Source organism: Carassius carassius, chromosome 44, assembly GCF_963082965.1.
Source record: "Carassius carassius chromosome 44, fCarCar2.1, whole genome shotgun sequence".
Classification (NCBI taxonomy): Eukaryota; Metazoa; Chordata; class Actinopteri; order Cypriniformes; family Cyprinidae; genus Carassius; species Carassius carassius.
The window spans coordinates 2267459-2295071 of NC_081798.1; the positions used below are offsets into that span (position 1 = coordinate 2267459).

The following is a 27613-nucleotide window of genomic DNA, read 5'->3' on the forward strand; positions in this document are numbered from 1 at the left end:
TAAATGTAACCTGAACCTAAAATCTAGGAATATTGTTCCAAGACCAAGGTTGTTGGTTCATGGCCTTATTATAGGAGTCGGCAAGTTGGATTTGATTTCTGTTTATCTCATCTGCCTACCTTTCATGAACACATCTGGTAGATTTCTTCACTGACGTGTTCAGCTTGTCACCTGTCAGCCACTCAAACTCTGTTTCTGAGTGCAGACGCATGTTAACCAACTGTCTCTTTGGAACAGGACCGCAGGCGACATTAAAATCCCCCATAAACATAAAGTTCTGATAAAGTTTGACAATTAAAACTGAAACCAGAGACACAGAAGACATGTGTATTACTATTCTAATAAACAGTGTGAGAATGGATTTTGTGGATTGTTGATTTTACTGTAAAGGCAGTGAATGGTATATAACCAAATATGGCAGACATTAACCCAGCTAATAAAGAACCTTCTCAGAAAGTTTTGGCACAGTTATGAGCAAACATTCTTTCAGTAACATTAATGAAATGTTTGTTCAGCGTTGCATTGTCTTTAATAATCTTAATTAAAACATTAGCACAAAACATTACTTATATATAATTCACGGGACGTTTTTATATGAAACATTTTAGTTAAATGTTTATCTAATGTTTTTTACTTGTTTTAGAATGTTCAGAGAACATTTAAAGGGCACCTATTATGCAAAATCCACTTTTACATGGTGTTTGGACATAAATGTGTTGGCAGTGTGTGAACACAACCACCCTGCAATGATAAAAATCCACCAACTCCTCATTTTTAAACCCCCTTTAAACCAAGTCAGTCTTACTAGGCCTGCTGTTTTGATTCTCGTGCAGTGTGATGTCACAATGCATAGGGCGGGGCTACGGGGGTTGATTGACAGCGCTGCATTGCTATAGTTTCAACCCTGGTTGTGCTTTCGCCACATGGAGATGTAATGATGTGTGCCATTAATTGGTCTATGCACTATTACATGTAAAATGGGAACATGAAGGAATATTCTAAAACAAACTCATGTAAACACCTTAACCATAAAAATGTCTTATTTGAAACAAGGTAAATAGAATACTTAACTTCATGTAAGCATAGTCAATGACTCTTAAACAATCCCGATGCTCTGTGTTTGAAAGTAAGAGTGAACATACAGTAATAGTCTTAATTTTCTCCCAACATCTGAGCTGCTGAGGACGCTGTGAATTACTTCTATTTTTTCAAGGTAATGCGCCACAAAATCTACCCAAATACGTGTATCACTCCAGACTCCTTTGTGAATGTCATGTTGTTATAGTGCTTAGCGTCTTAACTGTAGTTGTGTGCGTACATTAATTATTTTAAACTAATCAGAACCGAGTGTGTGCAATGCAGAGAGACGAATACGTGACGCCCTCTTCTGGAGACGGGTGGGAATATTAGGCTCATTTGCATCTAAAGTGATACACTCCAAAACAGCCCTTTTTTTTCCGACACACCCCAAAAATGACTTCTTTAGCTGTTATAATAAATGATTTGTTGGGTATTTTGGGCTGAAACTTCACAAACACATTCTTGGGACACCCAAGTCCAATATTACATCTTTAAAATGGGGCATAATAGTTGGCCTTTAAAAGTAACATTGCCATAATGTTTCCAAAGTGATAGAATGGAATTTTCCTTTAAAGGTGCCATCTGTCATATCTGGCAAAAAAATCAAGTCATACTCCACATTCCATACCAGATGGGGGCAGTATGCCTCAATAAAGTGAATTGGTCTACTCTAGAGTAACAAACGAGAAACGGCAGTCTCTATGCTCCGCCCCTACCTTCACAACAACCCTAGAGCATAGCTGAAGCCTATAAGACAGCGGTTCTCAATTGCAGTCCTCGCGCCCCACTGCTCTGCACATTTTGAACGTTTCTCTTAGAGCTTTAGACATTTGTTCTATTCGAACATAAGTGCCCTGCGAAGTGGTCATCACAGGATATTCAGCCATGATTCCAGTTCGAAGTGAACGTAGCTATATGTTCCAATCAAAGTGCATTGAAGTGTGCAAGACGTGAATTTAAATTGTATTGATTTACAGAGGTATATGATGTCACAGTTGTCCATGTTTAAAGACGCTGCACAGCACAAATCAGTGAATGAATGTTTCGATGTGAGGTAAACTTCAACAGATTTCCCCTGCTCAGAGAGTAGGGAGCAATGAACATTTGAAAAACAGTTCATGAACGGAGTTCATTTCTAACGAGCTGATTATCTGAATCAGGCGTGTTAACAAAGAGAAACGTGCAAAATATGCAGAGCAGTGGAGGAGCGGGGCGCGAGGACTGGAATTGAGAACCGCTGCTATAAGAGGACGTTTTGCCTCCAGAGGAACGTTGGGTGATGTCAAGTGATTTTGAAACATGACATCTTCAAGCTACTCCCCTTCACCTTTACCAGTGAATATGTTCATATTAGTTTTGTTCATATTACATTGAGTTGTATATACACATTATTGGAATTAAATTAATTTGACAGACAGCATTCTGTCAACGTCATTGGCTAGCGCCAACCAACGTAACCAGAGCTGCCAACTCTCAAGCATTCACCGTGAGACACGCGCAATTGACTCTTTTCACACGCTTTCACGCCACACATCAATTTTCTCACGTACAGAAAAACCACAAAGCAAAGAGGACACGGAGACCAACAGACTAGACAGAGCAGGTTACTTATGATATAAAAAATGGGTAAGTTATAGCTAGCTAATTATCAAACGCAGCTACGGTTAGCTATCGCTAACATTAGCACGTTTATAGAACAGCCTTCGATACATTTCTATGTTATAACTTCCCGAAAAAAATACACAAACATATAAAACAAACTTCTAGCGAAATACTAACAGCATCTAACTTAACAATCCAAAAGAAATGTTGCAAGTTCGGTGTCGGACCTCATTTCTTTCAGGTCCATCAGTTGTCTCCAGCGATTGAAAGCAGTGCCGATGTTTACTCTGGTTCGGCTCCTTTTCTTATCGGATTTGATTTGTGATTCCGAGCGCGGTTGTTTGTGGTGGTCTCTTGCCAAGGGCTTAAGTCATCCTTCTGCTCTCTTCCCTGAACTGAAATGAAGTAGTGGGCTGTACTTTCCACATGGTTGACATCAGGTTAGATTACGCCCACAAGCCGTGCGAGTTATTCGTGTATTGCAGGTGGGCTGGTGGTTATGTTGCCCGCATACCGCCTCCCATGGCCGAAACTGGTATTACGACACCTGTCGGGCCGGGGCTAGTAATGCTACTGCTAATTAAGGTTGATATCTCTGCAGCACTATAACTTTACATTTTTTTAATGACATCATCGCCCTTATTTCTTCTCATACTTTTGATGCGTGTAGGTCATTTTTTAAATATTTTTAGCTAAATTTTTGCACATGGCACCTTTAACATTTGAATAACATTTTTCGTATATATATATTTTTGAATATTTTTAAAGTTTAAGTTTGGAATGTACAGATAACATTCAAAAATAAAACTTCTAAAACTAAAGTGAACATTATTAAAAATGTTTTTCGAACATAATTTTGTTCGCTGGAATCTGGATTGAGAAACGCTTGTCTGATCGCCACAGCTGTGAAACATTCTGAAAAAACGTCGTACAGTTCGATTTCTTTTACAGCCGTGTGAACTTAAATAATGATGAAATCTTGGATTTCTGGTGAAAGACAGACGAAAACATGTTTGTCATAATTTGATCATTTTTATGGAGGTAAAGTACACTTTTCACTCTGTAAATGTCTTACCGGTCTTTAGAGTTTTAGAGATGAAAACCACACGAAGCATCTTCATTTCTGGTTTGAGTGTCTGGATACTGATAGACGGATTTCACAGACAGCATCTTCTGCCTGAAATGATCAGAAATGATTATTGCGACTTGATTTTTTATTTTACTTTTGGCAGATTCATATTAGTCTAGATGGAAATAGGGGTCCACGCACACTACCCAATTTAATCTTAAAATAGACACTTGAATGATAAAGAAATTACAGGTTGTGGAAAAAAATATCACCCTATGCACTTGAGAAAACGAAAAAATAGTTGATTGGCAATTTTTTGCTATTTTTGTCCAGGAATAAGGTCAATATGTTGTCAAATGTCAAAAATAACCATTCCATTAAATGCCTGGGGTCAGAATTGTATGGGTAAATGTGTTCATTTGTCTCTGTATGTTGTTTACTTCTAATGTTATGCCATTTTCTATATCATTTTTTGATTTTTCGGGTTCCGGTTGGGTGCAGCAAAGGGTTTAAAAAAGAACCCTTTGGGACATTATTTCAGCTTGGTACCTGGCAGATTATGAAAATAGACACTTTAAGGATTTAAAAAAATCAGGTGGCATAAAAAAAGCCGGGGGTGCGCGTGAACCCCTATTTCCATCTAGACTATATGGAAGCCCATTTCTGTATCTCTCTCTCTCTCTCACACACACACACACACACACACACAAAACATGATTACTAGGATGATAGTTAAACCATGGTGACCACAAATTGACCATGCTTTTGCTGCATTAACCATGGTATAGTTTATCCACGGTATTTGTAGTAAAACTGAGGTTATAGAAAAAAAGAAAAAACTTTATCACACTGCACGCTTCCTTTATTTAACTTAAAAATCAGGTTTATTTATCTCATTTAGCTCACAGTCAACAAGAGTGTGTCAGATAAGGAAAAATACACAAAAGGTGATTTTAAAACCAAACTGTCCGACTTAAAACCGACTTAATTATTTAATTATTCAGGTAAAAAGTATCATTCACACTGCTTTTGAAATTTGCCCTTATATTGTGTGATATATGTTACATTTCTTAACGCTAGTCATAATGAACCAATCTCAGACGTTTGTGGTTACAGTTTAAGGGATTTTATTTGTTCTTAGGAACGATTGCTGGTACATTTTAATTTGTATATGATGCACAAATCTTATTTATTTAATGAATTATACATTTAAAATCACAAATGTTTGCAATATTCTTTCTAAAATTGAACGCGCTTCATTTGATTTGGACGCTTTTGTCATAATGTTCACCTTGGAGATTGAAAAGGTTTCTTTTTTGAGACCCCAGGAGCCAAAATTCAGACCCAGAACAATAAAACCCACAGAAAAGGTGGGAGTTCAAAGGAGGAATCTTTATATTACCAAACTGCAGGGAGAGGAAGAGTAGATATAAGTCATGATCTGCAAGATTAACCACAATCTGATGTGATCCGACCACCTCAGAGAAAACCAGTGTTGAGCTGCTGCAAGAGCTTTAGAAGCACAGCAGCTGTGGTCAAAGAGTTCTCGTGTGTTCTGATTGGTGAATGATGATGATGAGTGGATAAAGACTAGAGAAATCAAATAGTGAGAGAGTGATCTGCTCAATTGGTTATGTTTGTGGATGTTTCGACGTGGAAAGCAGTTCGGAATGGAAATATTTATATTTTAAATATATCAGTTCGGGAGTTTGGAGAGGGTTCGCGAATCATTTGAGTCAGTTCAGGAGTTCGGAGCGTGTTCGCGAATCATTTGAGTCAGTTTGAGAGTTCGGAGCGGGATCCCGAATCATTTGAGTCAGTTTGGGAGTTCGGAGCAGGATCACGAATCATTTGAGTCAGTTCGGTAGTTCAAAGCGGGTTCGCGAATCATTTGAGTCAGTTTGGGGATCGCGAATCATTTGAATCAGTTCGGGAGTTCGTAGTGGGTTCGCGAATCATTTGAGTCAGTTAGGGAGTTCGATACGGGATCACGAATCATTTGAGTCAGTTCGGGAGTTCGGAGCGGGTTCGCGAGTCATTTAAGTCAGTTTGGGGATCGCAAATCATTTGAATCAGTTCGGGAGTTCATAACGGCTTCGCGGATCATTTGAAGCAGTTAGAGAGTTCGGAGCGGGTTCGCGAATCATTTGAGTCAGTTCGGGAGTTCGGAGCGGGATCGCAAATCATTTGAATCATTTCGGGAGTTCGTAGCGGGTTCGCGAGTCACTTGAGTCAGTTTGGGGATCGCAAATCATTTGAATCAGTTCGGGAGTTCATAACGGCTTCGCGGATCATTTGAATCAGTTCGAGAGTTCGGAGTGGGTTCGCGAATCATTTGAGTCATTTCGGGAGTTCGGAGCGGGATCGCGAATCATTAGAGTCAGTTTGGGGTTCGCAAATCATTTGAATCAGTTTGAGAGTTCGGAGCGGGTTCGCGAATCATTTGAGTCAGTTCGGAGCGGGATCGAATCATTTGATTCATTTTGGGGATCGCGAATCATTTGAATCAGTTCGGGAGTTCGTAGCGGGATCGCGAATCATTTGAGTCTGTTTGGGGATCGCGAATCATTTGAGTCAGTTTGGGAGTACGGAGCATAGACATGTATAGAAAGGCTAGCTTACCGGCGCTGAGAGCCAATGGGACCCGACGACGTCACACGGCGGCCATCTTAGGACAGGACCGCTTGTCCAGTTATAACATTAAAGTCTATTGTGCATGTAGTGCTGAAATAACTATATTTTGCTCAATTTTCAACCGATTTTCAAACGGCTTGGTGTGTCATAAACTTCAGGGATGCGGCTATTTAACTGCATACTTGTGAAAAATTATAGCCACGGAGTTTATTAAGAAAATAGTATATTAAGTAGACTAGACAGTTTGTAATAAACCAAACCGTTTGTAAATCCGTCAAGAATTCAGCAAGTTACGAGCATTTTAGTTGGCGTATGTCACTCACCTTCCGTCCACAGCAGCAGGGAGCAGCAGCGCAGTCTCCTGACCTAAGATGGCCGCCAAGTGACGACACAGCTGACTCCGCCTTGAGCCATCTAGCCTTTCTATACATGTCCATGGTACGGAGCGGGTTCGCAAACCATTTGAGTGAGTTCGGGAGTTCGGAGCGGGTTCGCGAATCATTTGAGTCAGTTTGGGGATCGCAAATCATTTTAATCAGTTCGGGAGTTTGGAGCGGCCTCGCGGATCATTTGAATCAATTCGAGAGTTCGGAGCGGTTTCGCGAATCATTTGAGTCAGTTTGGGGATCGCGAATCATTTGAATCAGTTCGGGAGTTCGTAGCGGGTTCGCGAATCATTTGAATCAGTCCGGGAGTTCAAAGCGGGTTCGCGAATCATTTGAGTCAGTTTGGGGATCGCGAATCATTTGAACCAGTTCGGGAGTTCGTAGCGGGTTCGCGAATCATTTGAATCAGCTCGGGAGTTCAAAGCGGGTTCGCGAATCATTTGAGTCAGTTTGGGGATCGCAAATCATAGCTGTATAGCCTATGGTTAGACATTTTTAACTAATTTAGTAGCTAGTTCTACGTTTTCCACGCATGTTTAGGTGTGAAACTCGTAATGTGAACTCGTAATTTTTGTTTTAATGATGTGCCTTTTAACAGTATCAGCTATATTCAAAAACTAAACAAATCGTGCACACATCTAGGCCAATGTAAAGTTACATTATGAAGTCATACTAGTGCGCGTGTGCATTTTGAGTGCGTTCTTTCACTGCATTATTCGGTGTATTCAAATGCATTTATGAATGCATGTGAATGATCACAAAATTCAAGATATGGGGGTTAGAAAATGTATATATTTATATCATTTTATGTAGTTAATCAATATCACACGAAGAGTGCCATTTCAGTTTTTCTCCAAAAATCAGCATGATTAAAATGTGATATTAAGTTACTACAAACAATAATTTAATTACAAATACAAAATGTTGCAGAATAATGTAATATATGAATGAATAATAGCCTAAAGAACCTTTTTGCCTTTTAGCATAAAAGGTTCTTTGGAGTTGAGTAAAGAACGCTATGGTTCTATATAGAACCCCAATGAACCCTTTTTTCTAAGAGTCTATGCAAATGGGTTAATTTTTGATGCTTTGTTGAGATTAAAGTGTATCATGCTCTTATTCATGTTCAAAATATGTAATTTTTTTTCTTTGACATGTATTGCCTCTCTGTTTAAATGTATTCAATATATTGATTCATTTATTCATGTAGAAATATTAAGTGAACAAGCGCAAATATTTCGGTGCACACACACATATCTCCAGCTACTTTTAATTTTGCTCCACTAACAAAAAAATAGTAACAACCATTGTTTCTCCAACATTAGTACTGCAGCTGTTGAAAAAATGAATGTATAAAGAAACATTTATATATAAAAAATGCATTAAAAATATAAATAAATATTTGACAAAATATTTGATGACAACTCAGAGGCAATTTGACATCTTTTTAAAATAGTCAAACAAGAATTAGTATGTAGAGATTAATCAGGTCAAAATGCGCATTTAATTGTATTCTCCTCTCAAACACTAGATGGCACAAAAGCCCGCTTTTAAGAAGGCTAAATGGAAATTTTTGCACGATCCTGATATAATTATTTTTCAAGTTAAACATCACCGGCAGCAATGGAAAATTGATGTCTCGGTAATTTTATTTAATATTTATTTTATTTATTTATTTATTTTACAAAACAATCGTAGATATTTATGCAGCAAATGAGAAACAATAAATGTATTGAATATATTTTGAAACAAAGTTCTTGTTTATCTCTTTGATTTTCGTTCAGTTAAAGTAAATAAATACAAGAGTAATAGTCTATAAAAAATATGGTATTTGTGGGTAACCCCCTAATTTTGAAACTTAAAATAAATTTATATATATATATATATATATATATATATATATATATATATATATATATATATATATATATATATATATATATATATATATATATATATATATATATATATATATATATATAAAATAAACAACTTTAATGATTTATTTGCCCACAAAATGTGCTGCTCCATCATTGTTTAATTAAAAAATACAATATGAAAGTAATGAAGCTCTGTTTGTCATGTGTTGCATCAATAGATCACATCTTGCAGATCTATCAAAAATACCTTTAAAATAATTTGTAGGCCTATGTCTTGATTGCGGTTGTTTAATGTCCAGGACAATATTCATGTATTTATGAAGCCTAAATATATAGTACATTATATGGCTGGAGTTGTGAGACTGTTGTCTAATAAATGTATTCACTTTTGAGGATTAATTTTGACATTGAAATCTGCAGCTGTTCGTGTTCATGTTTGTATTATGAGTGTGTCAATGTATGTTGTGAACACTAGACTATATCTGAATCATATATATATATATAATCACTTGAAATGGGTTTTTAAATGTTTCATCACTATAAATATCAAAGTTGTTTTAATGGTCAATACAGGGGCTCCAAAAGTATAGAAACTTGAACATGAAGGCCATTACATTAGACATATCACAGTTAGAGCTTTTCTCTAAACTAACTTCTGTTTTTGCAATTAATATTACTCAACTGCGCTCATGGTGTTTATGTTCCTTATTGAAGTCAGTTTCTCTCCTCGCCAAAATAACCGCAGGTTACATGTCCTCTAGAAACTGATGTATTGTCTTCGTTTTGAACAGTATATCCATTGTTTTACAATTTCTGTGAAATGTTTGAATGGATTTGTTTTATGAAAAGTGTGCCCGTCACATTTTGAATTTTGAAATGCAACAGTATTTGGGGCCACTTCACATAACATGAAAAAGTACAAAAGCTGCCACTGCATGGGGCGGTGGTACCCATTCAGAAGTTAAACTTTTGTACGTTATTTAAACTTGGAAGGTGGTGCTTTAGGGATCATCTGTGTACCATCAGCCTTAAAGTGTCATCTTAGTACCTAAATGCTACATATCACTACCTTCACCAGAGTCAGTGACAGCTTTTGTACCTTTTTGTCTGAAAATGCAATACTCGTTCTGTCCAGTAGGTGGAAACTAAATACCGTGCTAACGTTTCTGCACTTTAACCTGATACGTGCATGGATCAGTTCTCAGAAATGCCAACCACTTGATACGCAAGACACTTATATCATACCTAATCAGATAATTTCAGATAATATCATAATACCTCCCCCTTCGCTTTTTATCTTAAGTGCATTTTTTTAGGTTTACTATAATAACCATAGTGAGTGTTTATACCTAGGCTATTTAATGCTGTTAAAATATACTTGTTTCAAATCAAATCCTAAATTCGTTTAATTCGTTATTAATAATCGCTTGTTCCTCGCAAATCTTATGGTTGTTTATTAATGATAAATCGACGAGATACAGCTCTAGCTATATGTTTGCACGAGATCACAAACAGCAGCCGTGATAATAAAAGGGAAGGGCCCCTGCCAGGGAACGTCACCAAATGTATAGATAGCATCGTATAGCGTATATATGCATGCATATAAATATATATGCACATGTGCACAGACCGGGATCTTAATGTCTGGCTTTTCCTAATGGGTTTCGATCATCATCACATATGTAACACGAGGCCCAAACGCAATTCTTAAGCGCAAAGGCCCTTCAGTGCGGGACCCTTCATCTATGTATCAGCGTCGAGTCATTTGTAGATGTTTCCTATAGAATGGGGGCAGGCTGCCCCATTGATTCAGAGGTTTGGAATTTGCATCTGATTGCTGTTTGTCAACCAATGGTTTGCCTCGCCGCCAGCGGCACCGCCTCAGATTAGACACATATGATGTTACAGCCAAATTAACCTCTATAGCGAAATCAAATGAGGAAGAGAGAAGCGCTTTAGACAGAGCACGAGCCATACTGTTTCTATAGGCTCTCGTGTGATCAAACATTGACTGAGAGAGCGTCGCGAGCGGCTTGTTTTCACGGGGAAATCAGGAATGTTCCTTCCGCTTCCCAAGAAAAAAAACTAAACGGAAGTTAAACTGGTAAGTGTGGCTATTTTTCCTCACAGCCTAATGTTACATTCACATGCTTCTGTTTGTGATGACTGTATGGTAAGTGCATTATGTCTCTGGCGTTTATTGAGTTTTAATGACTGTTTTTGGATGTTTAAAGCTGGAGATGTGTTTGTCTGGCAGTAGTTTTGGTGTCAGTGTATACATTACAGCCATCAGAATAAACACTCGACACAAACACATACAGTAACTGCCTTCAGGCACGCGATGTGTATATGCAAATAGGTGTAGCTTAAATCCCCAGAGTGTTTCTTTATGTCTTTTGTTATTTTCCAAATTCTTGATGTAGTTTTAATAAGGTAAGTCATATTTTAAAGCATTTTTTTTCCTGTATCTAGATCGATTATCTGTGATCTTGTGGATGTGGAAGTAGTGTATCGATTTTATTTTATTGCATGCATTTTTACTTTTTGCCTTTTTCATATAGCGTCATAAAGGCTAATATGCAGAACAATACATTTCTGCTGACACAATAATTAAAAAAAATCATTATTTTGAATGATTGATTAATGATTATAATACAAAATAGTAACAATATTATAATTTAATAATAATATAATCAATTGCATTCTGTTTATGTGAAGTAATTTTTATTCTATATGTGCTCAAATGTTCTTCCTTATTTTATGTTATCTAACTGTTCAATTGAAAATGTTGCAAGTTGCTCATTTCAAAATTAAGTCTAATTTATGCAATAACAATAAACGGAAAAAAGGAAATATTAGAAGACACAGTGGTGTAATGGTGTTGTTGGGTAATATTTTCATCTGGTGCCTTTTATTTATTGAACTAATGAATAATCAACAATAGGAAAGTGTGAGTCTTATTTTTGACATAATTGTGGTTTTTGCTTTGTGTGCTTGTATGGCTGATTGTGTGAAAATGTTCATTGTTACTGAGGTTTATGTTAATTCCTCTTGATATTTTAAAGGGTTCTGAAACATCTCACCAAAGGACTGCAGTGTTACCCAACACTAACACAGAAATGTGTGTTGTCCTTATAAATTGAACACACACACACACACACACACATATATATATATACATATATATATATATATATATATATGTATATGTATATGTATAAATGTATATGTGTGTGTGTGTGTATGTATGTCTTCTAAATAATCCTGTTGGAAATATGGATTAAGACTGATTTAATTTCATTCTCAACACAGAGCAGATACTCTCCAGGCATAATTAGATTTCTGTTCCACATAAACAGAAAAAGACATTTGTTTTCATTGACCACACACCGCTTTATCACACACTGTACCGAAACACTATGCACTACACATGGTACAATTTGCAACAACAGCTGGAAAACATATTTAATTCAGTGTCCACCCACGCTTAATCTTGGTGTATATATATATATATGTATATATATAAGGCATTTAGGGGGCGTTTATGAATAACGTTACATAACAAATGGAAAACAATTTAATGGGAATTGGCCGTTCTTTTATACGTCATTATAGTGTTGGCTTGAAAATGCAAACTTTTAAAAAACGGGTTTCAAAGTGAAAGTTTTTGAAAATGATACTGTTAACCACCCCATGTAAGCCAACAAAATGCTAATTTGTGGTAACCGTGATGATATGCACATGCCTATTACATATTCAGTCTATAGGCGCAGATGCATAGTTTTTATTTACAAACTGACATCGCCATCTACTGATCTGGTGTGCATAATACAGCATTTTTAGGCAGGATCCGAGTGAAGGTTTGTAGCTTTAAAGAACTCAAATATAAAATGTTTTTTTTTTTTAGGTATAACTCTGTGATCAAACATAAAAATGAAATCATCTATGCATAATGTTTACTTTTATATCAAGGCTTATAATGAATCTTGGACGATGCAAGATTTCCTTAAATGTCTTGTTGACTCCATAGAAAGATAAATGAGAAATGTCCATAATTTGGGTGCTCAAAAGCAGGAAGGAAAACAAAGTGTGTGTTGTTTTCGGCCTTTAATTTGAAACTTGGGACAAATTGGACAGCTTTTTAAGACGATATAGAGGGTGTTTGCCTCTCATTTTCCTTTGGGAAAATTAATACTGTGGCATGTTTGTCTGCTGTCAGGTGATTTTAGTAAAATCTCATGTGTTGGTTTACGGGGCCTCCTGCTAAATGCCCTTTGGCCTGAGAGGGAGAGCGGATTAGAGTTAAAGACGTGTTCGGTGATATATTTCAGGTCTTAAAGATCTAACAAGCAGAGTCTAAAGAGATGGTACTGTCTCAATCTTGTGCACAGGAAGCAAGGTTCACAACACAGACGTGCGTTTCTAATAGTGTGGTTCAGTTTTCAGTGTGCCAGACGACGTGATTATATACCAGTCCTGTGGCTAGAGTATACATAATGTAAAAGAGTCTGTTTGTCAGCAGATTTGCATGAAATGCATAAGGATAGAAGTGAGCTCTAAACCAAACAGAAAGGGACAAGCTCCAGAAGAGGAACTGTAATGCTTGTTTGGTTTATGAGAGGTCAGAAAAGTTAGTTTAATTCTAATTCCGTGTTTATATAATTAATGTGCAAATACTCTGAACACAAATTCTTTGCAGCTGCATTCTGTGTATTTCGGGGGTGGGGGGGGGGGGTGACCTACATATGGGATGTGTATTGAGTCCTGGGGTTGTTAGTATGTGAGATAAGTGGGTGTGGGATGTGAACTTTTAAGGGGAGGTACGAGCAGGAACGATGGCCTGCATCCTGTCACACCTGTCCTGATCAGAAATGCCCAACCATACCGTCATCTTATTCGCAGGTTTTCCAGGCAGGTTTTCCAGGCAGGTTTTCCAGGCCAAACTGGTTTCAGCTTTGTGTGTCTCTAGGTAGTGTTGAGCGGGATCAGATATCTAGTGTCGCAGCTCAAGGAGGAGGGAACTGCTCTGTTTTTAGATTAATCCATATGCATGTCTCGGTGTGGCCATTTCAGCACAAAGCTGTTGAGCAACACTTTACTCAAGTGAAACAGAAAGCAGCATTTAAACAGAAATGCTGTACAGACTAGTAACGAATCAATACAACGGTTCTCCTTACCAATTCTGGTGCCATATCAAGATTTATTTTAATTCTTTTCATATTTTATAATAAAAATGGTTATCAATGTTATTAATACATGTTAGTAGTTAATACACTAAATATAAGTGTGTAGTCTTTAGTTACTGTGGTTATTATTATGCCAAACATCGCAATTTCAGATTCAGTCCTGCATTTAAATACAGTCATCACTCTTGAAACTTTGCAGTGTGTTCATATCAGCATGAAAAATTTAACTTTTATTCAAATTATGAATGTGTTTACATAAAACAAGCAAATAGCGCTTTGTTTATAATCAGTGAAGCTATTAATGCAGAAGCAGCGTGAGCTCACTGACTGAGGGAAAACTTCTTTTTCTTTACTACGCAATGAATATCTTATTTGCGTTGAGTTTATTTGGGTTTATACTTTGTCGTTTAGAGCAAAATTGTGGATTCGGACTTTAAATAGCCTCTGATTGGTGTTCACGTGCTCAGTCAACATTTCTGTGATTGGCTACAGTGCTCAACGCTGCAAAACACATTGTAAATAGAAACCGTTGTTGCTCTTCACAGAGTCCCGTTCGCTCGCACAGGGGTGTGTTTGAAAGCAAATGCATATCGGCAGCTACTGGATCAACCCAGTATTCCCGAAAGGCATCGTTATAATCGTCATCGACTAAGGGGCTGTTTACATGACAATGTTAGATATGCAGACATGCGGTACTTATTGATTTTAAAGACAAGCGCGAACAAACATGCACAACAATGGCAGAGTACATGGTACTGTTGCTGCTGCTCAAGAGTTTGCTAACGCTTTGCTTTAATTCACCAATATTACAACCGACAGCGGAGATGCATCATATACATCATATAATTGTCACTTCCCTACAGGTACTGTTTACTAACAAGGTGACAGCGCCAACTACTGGCGTGGCATACATAATACAGAATTTTTGGCCCTTTTCATGTATATGTGTAAACGCGAATAGTTTTGAAAACGTTTTTTTTTTTGTGTTTATGTGAAACTTTTTTTAAATAGTTGTCATGTAAATGTAGCCTAATAATGCATTGAAGATCTACTAGAAAGTTTTTATTCATGAGTCAAGTCACTTTGGTCGGAACAAGATGGCGATTTAACTTTTCTACATACAATTTTTTTTTAACTCTCCATCTACAAAATGATGAATAAAGAATATGTTTTTTGAATATGTATATGCTCTCACAATAACAACTTTGTGGTGGTTTTAATTATATTTAACTCCTAGATATGATCTATCCGACATGACTTGAATGCACCATTTGGACCAACACACCGGTACTTTTGACAACACTAGAAAACACCATTGAAACAAAAATGCTTAACAAACTGTGAGGTAAGAAAACAAGTCGAAGTTATACACGTCACATACTTTGTGTGCTGTAAATCTTCTATTTGTAACTAGATTTAGTGTGCTGCATTCACAGATACACGATGACGTTAACATATTAGATATGTCTATAAAAAGGCAGTTCATAGCTTTAGAACAGCTATTCAGAATCGTGTTGGGAGGAGGTTGTGTGGATTCAGTTGAGTGGCTTGGCTCGGGTTCAAACTGCGCCTTTGCCAAAAGCCACATATTAAAACGTTTCTGTGGTGCACTGCTGTTCACCTCAAGCACCTGCCAAAAAAGTCATGATTTCACTGTTTGGGAGTGTGCCATAAGGGAATCCCAGCCAGCTGATTTTTTGCTTTTCTTTCTGACCAGACGTTCTTGTAACAGAAAACTGAATCATTTTGTCCTGTGTTCTGGAGAATTTTTGATCATCGTCTAATTTGGTTAACAAACAATTATGGAGTATAAAGGCTGGCAGTGTGCTAACATAGTTGCATTCAGACAAAACCAACAGACTTGATTTATTGATTTACAACATTAGTCATCTAGGCCATGTATTTATACAACTGTTATTAACCGCAATAAAATTTTGTGTTAAACTACCAACTCGTTCAGCCAGTTTATTTCCAACAGGCACGTATTTACATGCTGGAAAATTGGTAGTCTGAATCAATACTAAAAAATGCACATGCAAATGCATGCTTGGTAGTGAATGTTGAAAAGTGTCAGTGTTGTCCACAATGCTGTCTTTCTCTCTGAGCTCCGTTGGTGATGGGGATCATAAAGAGTAAAAGAACAATAACAACATTCACAGGAAGATTCTGGAACGCAGAGATGACAATTTAACAAAACACGGCTGTAGACCCAAGCAGTGCTGTTGTACAGTGATTTCAGTCAGAGCTAGAAAAACAAAAAAGTATGTGTGTGTGTGTGTGTGTGTGATGTTAAAGAGACAGTAAACCCCAGTGCATGGACAATGTGGTAAAAAACTGCTGCTTGGAACTAGTTGATTTGTAATCGACTGCTGAACATATCCGAGATGCAGAAAATGTTAATATGGGGTAATGTACATTTCATAGTTTAACGAGCTTTTCAGTATGGTGTAAGTCAACTTGCAACACATCTGTGGACTAATATACAGGGTGAATGTACAGGAAGGTGTATATCTTATATGATGTATCTTCTCACCATTTCCTTTAGCTTGTTCCACAACATTTAGCTTGTTCTTTAAGTATTACTAATAGTCTTCTTGATTGAGGTCATAAAAAGATCATAATCTATAATGATTTTAAATAAATCGGCCTAGTTTTAGCATGTCACATCTTGCTTGCAATTTGATGAGCAACTGAGACATAAACACAGAATGGCAGAATTTAATTAAACATTTATTCACTTTATTTTCACTTTGCTGCACTCTCAGAAAAAAAGGTACAAAAGCTTGCTGTCTCTTTGGCAGGACCTTTTTAAAAAGAACACTTGTACCTTTTTTATCCCTATAGGGGATTTTAAAGGCATGTATTAGTATCAAAGTGTACATATTAGTTGCCTAAATGGAACGTATTAGTAACTTTTGAAATGGTACTGCCCCAGTGACAGCTTTTGTACCTCGTTTTCTTAGAGTATGCTTGTAGGATACTAGTCATGTGACACACAAGCATCATTTTATTGGTGTCTTTTTAATTCCAGCACTCCAGTATTTTAGCATTGGTAATGATTTATGGTTTAGCTTCATCTATACTATATCTAAATCTTGACAATATTTGTGAGAGCTGGCTTGAAACTCGGAACACGGTTGATTCAGATTTTTGCTTTCTTTACATGGCTTGCTATTTTAATGTTTGCCCTAAAGGTAAGCAAGACAGTAGTCAATAGAGAACCGAACGGTTTAATCATGAATGATAGTGCTAGTGTTGCCTTACTGAAGAAATCCTCACAGGAATGCCAAATGTGTTTTTTTTTAAACATAAGCAGATGAATGAGTCTTTTGCATTTGTTGTATGTCTTCCAGACTTCCGCTCTCTGTCGATGCGCGCTTGTAGTTGTTTGTGTTTACTACTATGAAATCTAGTTCCCTTGAAGCTGTAAATTTGAGGTGAGCTATGTTACATCCTGTCCTTGAGAAGACTTTGTTTTTAGACTATAAGTGCCTTCACTATTAAACAGTTTATTACTTCTGAATCCTTTTGGATTTTTATGTTTACTTGCACTGTTTGTTAGGAGCAGCAATTTTTTGCTCCTCATTTTAAGGAAGAGACTGGTTTGTGTGGAGTAAATGGTTTGCCCTCTCATCTGTTGTGTGTCAAGTCTTCTCAGTGGCACAATATCCTCGAGGTCAGGCCAGACACGTGAAATCATGTGTGCACTTCTGTTCTCATACTGTTCTGAGGAAGGAAGTGTCATGTATGTGGAGGCCCACGCTTTCACCCTCAGATTTGCCCACAGCCCTTATACACGCCATCGTCATGGGAACTGCGTAAGAGATGGTAACGAGGTTACGTGATTGGCTCACCTTTCACTGAAAATACAGTTTCAAGAGACATCAGATGGACAATTGAGATTCAAGCTCAGGATCTCCTGCTGTAATTAGATGTGAAGTGTTTTTCTCTTGCCCAACACCAGCAGCAAATCACCCTTTGATTACTTCTTTCCCCTTAGGAAACCCATATATATTTTTGTGTGTATGTATATATATATATATATATATATATATATATATATATATATATATGTGTGTGTGTATGTATGTCTATATCTGTGTGTGTGTGTGTGTATAAATAAATATTTATACACACACACAGAATTTTTTTTTTGGAATGTTATATTTAAATGTTCTCTATTTTGCATACATTTCCAGAAGAGAAGTTTTAGCACTGGATTTAGCCGGTTTCAAATTTTTGCAGAAGAAAATATTTAAAGATGTGTATTGAAGTTAAAATCTACAAATGCACATTGATAAAATGCAGTAAAAGCAACACTTGTAGGGAATTTTGAATGTTTTCTTTGCAATAGTTTGAAACATTTCATGAAAAGCCATATAGCCCCAAATCTCAAAAATGATCAAAGGTTTTGAGACTTTTGAGACCGAGATGTGGTCATAACAGGCATGGGTCAAACAATGGCAAACAGGTATATAGAGGGCAAGACACAAGAAAAATTCCTGGGGCAAGCGTGGGTCTTCGATGAGCGAACAATATCCAGAGGGGTAGACAAGAGGGATAATCCAGTAACCAGAGCAAACGGGTCAAAACATGAGAAGGAGTGCAGGGCAAGGAAAAGACTAGACTATGAAAACAATAAACTGAAACAAGACTATGAAAACAAGAAACTAACACGGAAAGGCTTACATATCACAGCTATCGCTAGGGGAGGGATTTACATTTACATTTATTCATTTAGCTGACGCTTTTATCCAAAGCGACTTACAATTGCTATATATGTCAGAGGTCGCACGCCTCTGGAGCAACTAGAGGTTAAGTGTCTTGCTCAGGGACACACTGGTGCCTCACGGTGGATTCAAACCCGGGTCTCTCACACCAAAGACGTGTGTCTTATCCACTGGGCTAACACCACCCCCGTGGTGGTGGTGTTGATATGTGCAGAACAATACTCGGCCGTGTGTGAGAAGTCGTCCAATTACAAAGTAGTTCAAGTTTACACAAAAAAGGATGACAGATATTTAGGCCGAAGAGGACGAAGATAAAAAATCTTTGTTCTTATTTTTTAATAACAAAGAAAAAAGAATGAAGAAGATACACATTACAACTACACATAATATACAAATAAAACTAAGTGCTTTATTTTCAGGTACAGTAGCTGTAGGAGCATTCAAGAATTGAATGAACAAATAGAAAAATAATAAACTATATAAACTGATTCCTAAAGCAACTGTGTTTAATGTCTTCAGTCAATAGCAGTGAGTGATTTTTCTCTTTGTGTTTTGTTGTTTAATTAACATTTAAAGGAATAGTTCATCCAAAAGAAGCTGTCTGTCAATTCTGTAATAGTGTTTTATTTTTATGTCACCATTTACTCACTCAAAAGTGGTTTTAAACCTGAATGAGTTTCTTTCTTCTTCTGAACATAAATGTTATTTTGAGGGACATGGAAAACCAAACAGTTGCTGGTCCACATTGACTTCCACAGTATTTTTTGTTATTCTCAAAGTCAATGTGGACTAGCAACTTTTTGGTAAACCACATTGTTCAAAATATCTTCTTTTGTGTTCAGTACAAGGAAGAAATTAATACAGGTTTGGGATAACGTGACAGTGAATAAATAATGACCGAAATGAAATTTTAAGGTGATCTATCCCTTGACAGTAATGACAGTAGGCTGCATGTTTAATATGCCTACTGTCCCTTTAAGACCAGCACCCATCTGATATACAAGCAGGTATACATTTTTCTGTCACCTGTTTACTTTCATTTTAGACATAACCAACTTGATGGTGTTTTGACAGTATTAGCGCCTAAGATATTCAAGCGCTGTATGACAGGCCTCAGCGCGCACTTCTGGTGTATGCGGCACTCAGAAAAAGCACAGGTTAGACCAGCACGCGAATTAAACATTTAAAAGCACATAACTCTAGCGCTGACTTAACACTGCTGTGAATGCATGTGGTGGTGTTCAGTATATGACGGAGGAGCCAGAACTGCAGCTGATAGAATGAGCTCTGTAGCTCCATACAACGATATTCCTTCAAAAGCAGATCGTGGAGAAATTTTTATAATCCACGACAAAAATCGTCATATCACACACCTCTAGTTTTAACTCGTTTTTAAATCCTGTAGCCATTTGAGTATTGAGCCTGACACCGTGGGAATCCTTTTACAATGATGCACAAAAATTCCCCTTTAAGTTTTCACTATAGACATTTAGAAAGCACCGAGATTTGAGTGTGCTTTTCCTTGGTATGTATGTATTGTAGCGTGACTGATCTGCCATAACCAGTTTGATTAACAGGTGCCTAGTTCTCAGTCCCCATGAGGAATATTTAAATGTTGTTGATGTTAAATTACCCAAATATAGTTTGGTTTCTGTGTATCACATTGGATGTTTCTTATAGATTAACTGGATTGATGCAAATTCATATTAAACCTAGTTTTGGTGTTATTCAGTGGTTATAATTAATGAAACCTATTTTATGTTTGTGACATTCCTGTGTGATATAAAGAGAAAAATGTCTAAAGGGACTAGCACAAATGGATAGTATGGTATTCAAGAATGTAAGCCAACTGAATGCGAGTTTGTTAAAACGGTTGATAGTTATTACTTTATTAAATGCTTCTGGAAATGGAATCTATTTTGACTTGATATTATGAGAAGCTTCAAAGTAGATTCTCCAAAAACAGATCTGACCTTTATGATAATTCTGAGATCTCATTGCTGGAGTAAAAAATGTCACCGGGCCAGAACATGTCGGTTTCATTTCCATTACTTTGCATTGCATGTATAAAAGTTGCTGAGTTGCTCTGTGCAGTCATGCACTTCAGGTATTCTAGAGATATAAGAGTGTCAATCTTTTCGACTTTTGAACTTTTTACTATGTCATGCACACGCCTAAAAGAAAAAAACAGTAATCGCTATTCTCTGTGCACATTAATTCACCATGACGTATCAGTTTCTGGTCAGCCAGGAGTAAGTAATAGATATTATATTGACTGTACGGTGTTTTCAGATCCCTGTGGTCAATCTGGATGTAGGCCAGCCTGACACTGGTTATCAGTGTGGAATTAGACCCTTAGTGCTGTCTTAATCTCCACTGTGTTTGCTCAGACTTCACAATCATCCAGCTCTGTGGTTTAACCCTTAAACACCCAGTGTCATGCAAGATACCATCCTCTCCCGCTGAATCCTCAACAAATTCGTTCTATTGGTTGAGGTCATTTTTAAAGGGACAGTTTGCCCAAAAATGAAAATTTTGACATGAAGAAGATTTCTGTCGAAGTCAATGGCTGACCGTAACTGTTTGCCTATTGACATTTTAAAAAAACAAAAAAAATTATTTTGTGTTCACCAGACGAAGGGAACTTTTATTTTTTATTTTTGAGACAACTATTCAGGTTACTTACAGAAATGATATTTTAATAGCTTCTTCTAGCAATTTGTCAACCATAATCGTCTGTGATATTTGTCTGCTGATTATATATCCTAAAAATGTTTCTTTTTAATTTGGCGTTATCTTGTATTGGTAATGAGCCTTCACAAGCTTTCACGGTTGTGGTTGCCAAATGTCAAGAGTTTAAATCCCCAATCCAAACTTTTTCTTAAATCTATACATTTTCTGACCAGTAGTTTACTTAATCTTCTCAACCTGGCAACCATACATTCAAACTCTTACTGTATTATGGAAAAAGTGCTGATGAGCTGAAAACACTGACAAACATTGAAGTTATTCATGCACATGTTTCCGCTGTTTGCTGTGACTAAATCTGCCCATGCACATTGGACATAGACCATGCAAGTTGAAGTTCTCTTGATGCCTATGTAAAAGTGCAATAAAAATTGTCAATAATTGAGTGAAAAGTCATGCAGGCTAGTTAAAGGGATAATTCATATAAAAATTGCAATTCTGTCATTAGCTGCTTGCCCTCATATCAGTCCACAAACTCATCAGAATTTTCTTCATCTTTGTAAAACAAATGAAGATTTCTGACCCTCCATTAAACGTTCATTCCAAAAACATTAGCACTTTATTAGTTCATAAAAATACAATCCATAAACCTTACAGGTTCTGGAAGCTCAAACATGTTTGCGTGAAGAGTCAGAAAAGCTGTACTGTTTCTCCTGTGTCAACATCCAAAGCAAGATATCACAATAGCTTTTTATTAGACATTGATAAAGAGGTGTAGTTTTCTCCAGGGGAATAGGATCTTGCATGACACTGAGAATGTCATTGTCTGCAACACAATATTCTCAGTGTTGAAAAGTTTTAAATGTTGCTTTACAGCCACAGGCCTCAAATGCAAAAGATACTAGGGCAAAAAAGATGGATTTGAGATGTTTTGAGAAACAATGGTCCAATGCTTTGTTAGGGAGAAGGACACTTTCACTCTAGAGATGATTTGATTAAACAAGTTTAACTTTGGAAACTATAAACAAGGAAATAGAGTAAACAGGAGTAATTCAGGCAAATTTAGCATCCACCTTGAGCATCATAACGTGACAACTCCCAATATAGTCAATGAAGCATCACATGAAGTGGAGACACGGTGTCTAGATGATTGAAGATGAAGGTTTACAGATGCAGTGAATGACTAAGGTGTGGTCTTAACTGATGACAAATAATGAAATGCAAATTTGAGGGGGGAACTGATAATTTCCTTATAACACTAGATCACACCGCCTAAGTCAGAAAAGGATCATGGAATAGGCTATGTATTTCTTCTGTCATGTCCTGTGAGTAAACGTATGAAGACTGTGTTTCTGATTTACTCTTCAATTGCAAAAGGAGTTGGTGAGTTTACGAATCGATTCAAATTGTGTTCAGTGTTTTTCTATTAATTCAGAATTATGATTCAATGATTCACTCTTGCATCATCACTCAAAAACGCTCATTGAAATGTGTGTGCCGTTTTTATGTATTTTTCAAGTTTCGGGGAAGAAGTGACTATTGAATCTTGAAAGTCTGATTCGAATTATTCAGAGCAAATTGTTCAATTTTATGAACGAAGTAAAAAGATTCATTATCATTTTTATATCATTACATTTAGTACTGTATGCATAGAATAAAGACTATTTCAGTCTTTTTTAAATCTATTTTGTGGCTTCAGGAGACTTTGAATATACTGCCTGCTGCTTTCTGACTTTTTTTGTTTTGTCTTGAAATGTTTATGAATTGAATAAAAAAAAAATCCAAAATTCAATTCCGAAAATGTATTCATTTACTTTTTTCAGAGCAAATTATTAAATATTTTGATTTATCAGAGATGCACCGTAAAAAATCTGGGCAGAAATGGAAAATAAATGTTATTTAATTAATCAATTAATTAATCAATCAAATTGATTTTAATAATCAATGGGGAGTTATGCAAGCATTTAAATTGCACTTACCTTTTTATGTCAACTTAAATAAACAGGATTTTATTTCTACTCTCATTTGTTATTGAACTAAAGGCTTTTGCATCTGAATTCTCCATATTTTCATTTTCATATTTTTTCTATTTTTATATTTTCTGTTTCAGTTGAAACCGAGAATTGCTATTTCGGCCGAAAAATTTTGGTTGCTCAAATCTCAATTCATGATAAATTTCGAGTTATGGTTTTTTTTTTTTAAACAATGTTTTATCCTTTTTCTTTCTCAGGTAGGCCCCTTTGTGTGGGGGTCATCTTCCCCTTAGCTGTCTGCTGGTGTCCATCGAGTACAAAACCAACACTTCTGGTTTCCTGAAGCCCTGCCTCCTGAAGTGGTGCGATCTGTTTTGGGCTGTGGAGGGAAGTGAAAGGGGCCAGAATCCCAGCGTGTCCTGTTTCCCAGGCAATGAAGCTGCAGGCGGTGATGGAGAACCTGCACAGACAGCAGAGAGCCAAACTGCTGATGGAGCAGGCGGGGCAGTCTCACGGCCCCGCCCCCATAGGGGAGGAGCTGAAAGCAGTCTCCGCCTCTGAACCGGAGCATGCACAGATGGCGGCGCTGGCAGCAATGCGTGCAGTAGCAGCTGGACTTCAGAGGGCCGACAGTCCCATGTCTGACCACAGCAGTGGAGGAGATGAGGATGAAGAGGAGGATGAAGAGGAAGGGGAGGAGCAATACAAAGATATGATGGGGTCTGAGGAGGAAGAGCAGCTGTAAGTGGGCAGTCATATGCAAATGAATGCAAATGAGTTGGTTGTTTCTTATTATGTTACTGTGACTATTGCATATGCATAAGTTTTGTTAAATTAATGAATGGAAATTTGAATAATTTGGAATATTTTTTTTATATATATTGTTGAAAGGATTCTCTTCTTCTCACCAAAGCTGCTTTTATAAACAAACTGTAATATATGTTAAAATATAATTTATTCCTGTGATCAAAACTATTTTTAGCATCATTCCTCCAGTCTTCAGTGTCACATGATCCTTCAGAAATCATTCTGATTTGCTGCTCACAAAACATTTCTGGTTATTATCAAGTGTTGAATATTGATACACCATTATACACTACCATTCAGAAGTTTGGGGTAAGAAAGAAAATTGATACTTTTATTCAGCAAGGATGCATTAAATTGATAAAAAAACTGACAGTAAAGACAGTTACAGAAGATTTAATTCAAATGCCGTTCTTCTGTATATAAAATTTTCTATTCATCAGCAATCATGAAAACAAAAATGTATCATGATTTCCACAAAAATATTAAGCAGCAAAAACAGTTTAAAGCATTGATAATAAACATAATATTCATTTAAGTAATTATTAGTTCATGTGATTGAAGACTGAAGTAATAGCTGTTAAAAGTTCAGTTTTAAACCACAGGATTAAATTGCATTTAACAATAAATTACAATAGAAATCATCTCTTTAAATTTATAAGAATATTTCACAATATTACTATTGTTATGTATTTAAAAAAAAATGCAGCCTTGGTGAGCATTTCAAAAGCATAAAAAAAATCTTATTGATTCTACTTTTAACAGTAATGTTGAGGGGAAAAAAATCTAATTTGAGCCATTTATTCCAAAAATCAGATTTCATAGAAATAGTTTCAACAAAGCAATAAATATGACTAAAAGAAATATGCTAAAATGAAATTAGACAAACATCCCCTGGCCTCTTCAGAAAAAACTACAATGCTTTGTATTTAACGTGCGTCTTTCTGTAAATGATTTTCTTATTTCAACAGAACACATGGTATGGTATTTGGATGGCAATTAACCCATAGCATTATTTAATTGTGTTTCCTTCATTATGAATGTTTTAAAATGCCAGAATTAATAAGTGTCCCTCTCTAACATTTCATCTCCTGTGTTTCTGTGCAGAAAACAGAAATGGGATGAAGATGACTTTGAGGGTGAGATGGAGGAAGATTATGATGATGATCTAGGTGATGAAGGGCTGCCGTCGGGCCGTGAGGCCGTCACCCCCGGCAGAGGCATCCTCCTCTTACCCCACCGTCATTTACACCCTCACTCCCAGCTGCTGAAGGCTCGGCCTGGCTCTGAGAGCGAAGCTCGGCCGCTGACTCACTCCGCTCATTCATCCCACGGGCCGCTCCATGGACAGGACCATGCAGACTGGACCTATGAGGAGCAGTTCAGACAGGTCAGAAATGAACAACATTTGCCCTCTGGAACTGATTTCCAGGGGTGTTTTTTTTTTTTTTTTTTTTTTTTTACAATTTTTATAATTGCCTTATTAAATGAACCTGTGTTGTTTTATGTCAAATACCCAAAGAATTCTGTTATTATTTACTCACCCTCATGTTATTCCAACCCTGTCTGAGTGCCTTTCTTACGCTGTACACAAAGGAAGTGGGTTACCAAACAGTTGATGTCCAATTTTATGGAAAAAAAGCATGGATGTCAACTGTCTGGTTACCAACATTTTTCAGAATATCTTCTTTTTTTGTTCAACAGAGGAAAGAAACTGTAACTGTAACTGTAACAACATGAGGGCGTGTAAAAGATGACAATATTTTAATTTCTGGCTGAACTATATCTTTAAATTTAACCAATTAGTTAAATTACTCACAATTACTCATGCAATTTTTCATTTTTGTTTCTTTCAAAATCAACAAAAGCCATCTACAATGGTGGAATAGAAGTTGCATCTGACATTTCGCCTATGTTTATTTACACGCTGCTCATGTATATGCACACAAAAATTGCATGATGTGAATAACCTACAAATTAAAAAAACAGGAAGTCATTAGAGGGTGAAGCTGCAATGCCAGAATCATTATTGCTGTTGATATTGATATTGTTGTAATAATTAATAAAATCAATTATTACTAGTTTTTTTATGCATTAGGAAATCACACTGGTTATTTCAGTGGCATGAAAAAAAAAATGGGAGTAAATTATATAAAGAGATCCAGTAAACTCACTTAAGCTCTCTACATTGCAAAATGACTCTTATTATTTTCTGGATTTGTTGTTTATAATGATGAGAGAATTGGTGAATGCTAATTCAGAAGTGCATCAGTGAGTCACTGAACAACTCCAGCATTCTCCACGGTGATGAATCAGAACACTTCTGATTGGCCCTTGCATTTACAAGCTCAACAGAACCCTGCTTGGTTGGTTCTAACGCTCAACGCTGCAAAGTGAAATCTGATGCAACATGAGCAGATCTCCTGTAAATGTAATGCTGCAGTTGACACTTTTTATTCATGTAGATTTAGATCCTTCTAAACTGTGCAGCGTATTTTATTTATTATTATTATTTTTTGACCTCCTATCTTGAATCTTGAAATGGCATTTTTGTTAACTTTGGTGGTGTTTTTTGCCCCAAGCATGAATTTCACATTGTCCTGGTAGACAAGGTAATTCTAACCTAAAACAGGTCCTGCTACAGTGATGTTAGTCTAAAAAAAACACAGACCAAATAAACACACCTGGTTGCTTGCAGGTATGTAGGATAAATGTTGTGCAAAGAATAGAACTTGTTGCTTTCACTAGTCCTAATGCAAATATTTATCTGCTGTGACAGCGTATTACTTTAATATAGCAGCGTTATGGTCTGATGACCTTCTGAAGGGATTGTGCCTGAAGAAGTTTGTTGAAGGAAAACAGTCTTTCAAATAAATATTTGCAAGCAACGACAGCATGCAGAACTTGAGGAAATAACTTGGCTAATGGAATCGGGGCTGAAACTGCTGTGTTTTATGCTGAGAGGGAGATTTCGTGAAGTGGGTTGTGAAAGCAGAACTCATGAACTAAGCAAGAGGCATTGAGTTCATCTGCCGGCACTGCTCAAAAACACATCTAAATGCACACATTTTGTTGTTTAATTACGTTGGTGCACAGCTAATTTGCAAGCCACATGCATTAATTCCAAAATCGCTGTCATACCAGTCTGTAGCTGTGATCCTGAACTTGTGAACACAGTAATTTTATTACTTCATGCATTTAGGTGTGTTCTTGCTATTTGTTAAACTTGAACCATATATCAAACACACACATTATCTGTCACACACCTATATATTAGCTGGGGTTGTTCAGCTCGTAAGTGCTTGTTATGATGCCATGTGAGTTGAAATAAAGAACTGTTCAATGCATACTTACAGATGCACGTCTCAGAACATGAAGCCAAATGCTGGATCACGCAGAATCCCCATACATGCATATTTGTTGGTTTCTCAAAATGAATTTTGCACGTTGTCAAACATCGCAATTTTAGATTCAGTCCTGCATTTTAATACAGTCGTCATTCTCGAAACGTATCCGTGTGTACATATAGCAGCAAGAAAAATTAAACTTTTATTCAAATTATGAATGGGTTTGTACAGAAA

General features: G+C 36.7%; 1 protein-coding gene across 2 annotated transcripts in view; it reads left to right on the forward strand.

Annotated features, from left to right (window-relative positions):
- Window positions 1-10499: 10499 nt before the first annotated feature.
- The window catches only part of LOC132126395 (AT-rich interactive domain-containing protein 3A-like), a 43997-nt gene continuing 26883 nt past the window's right edge, over window positions 10500-27613 (forward strand). Inside the window, exons 1-3 of one of the 2 annotated variants that reach the window (XM_059537620.1) lie at window positions 10500-10755; window positions 23486-23969; window positions 25140-25422. In XM_059537620.1, the coding sequence (XP_059393603.1) occupies window positions 23662-23969; window positions 25140-25422 (591 nt within the window). In that variant the 5' untranslated portion in view covers window positions 10500-10755; window positions 23486-23661. Of the gene's footprint in view, window positions 10756-10872; window positions 11085-23485; window positions 23970-25139; window positions 25423-27613 lie in introns of those variants that run through there. The other variant, XM_059537621.1, reaches the window with a different exon arrangement.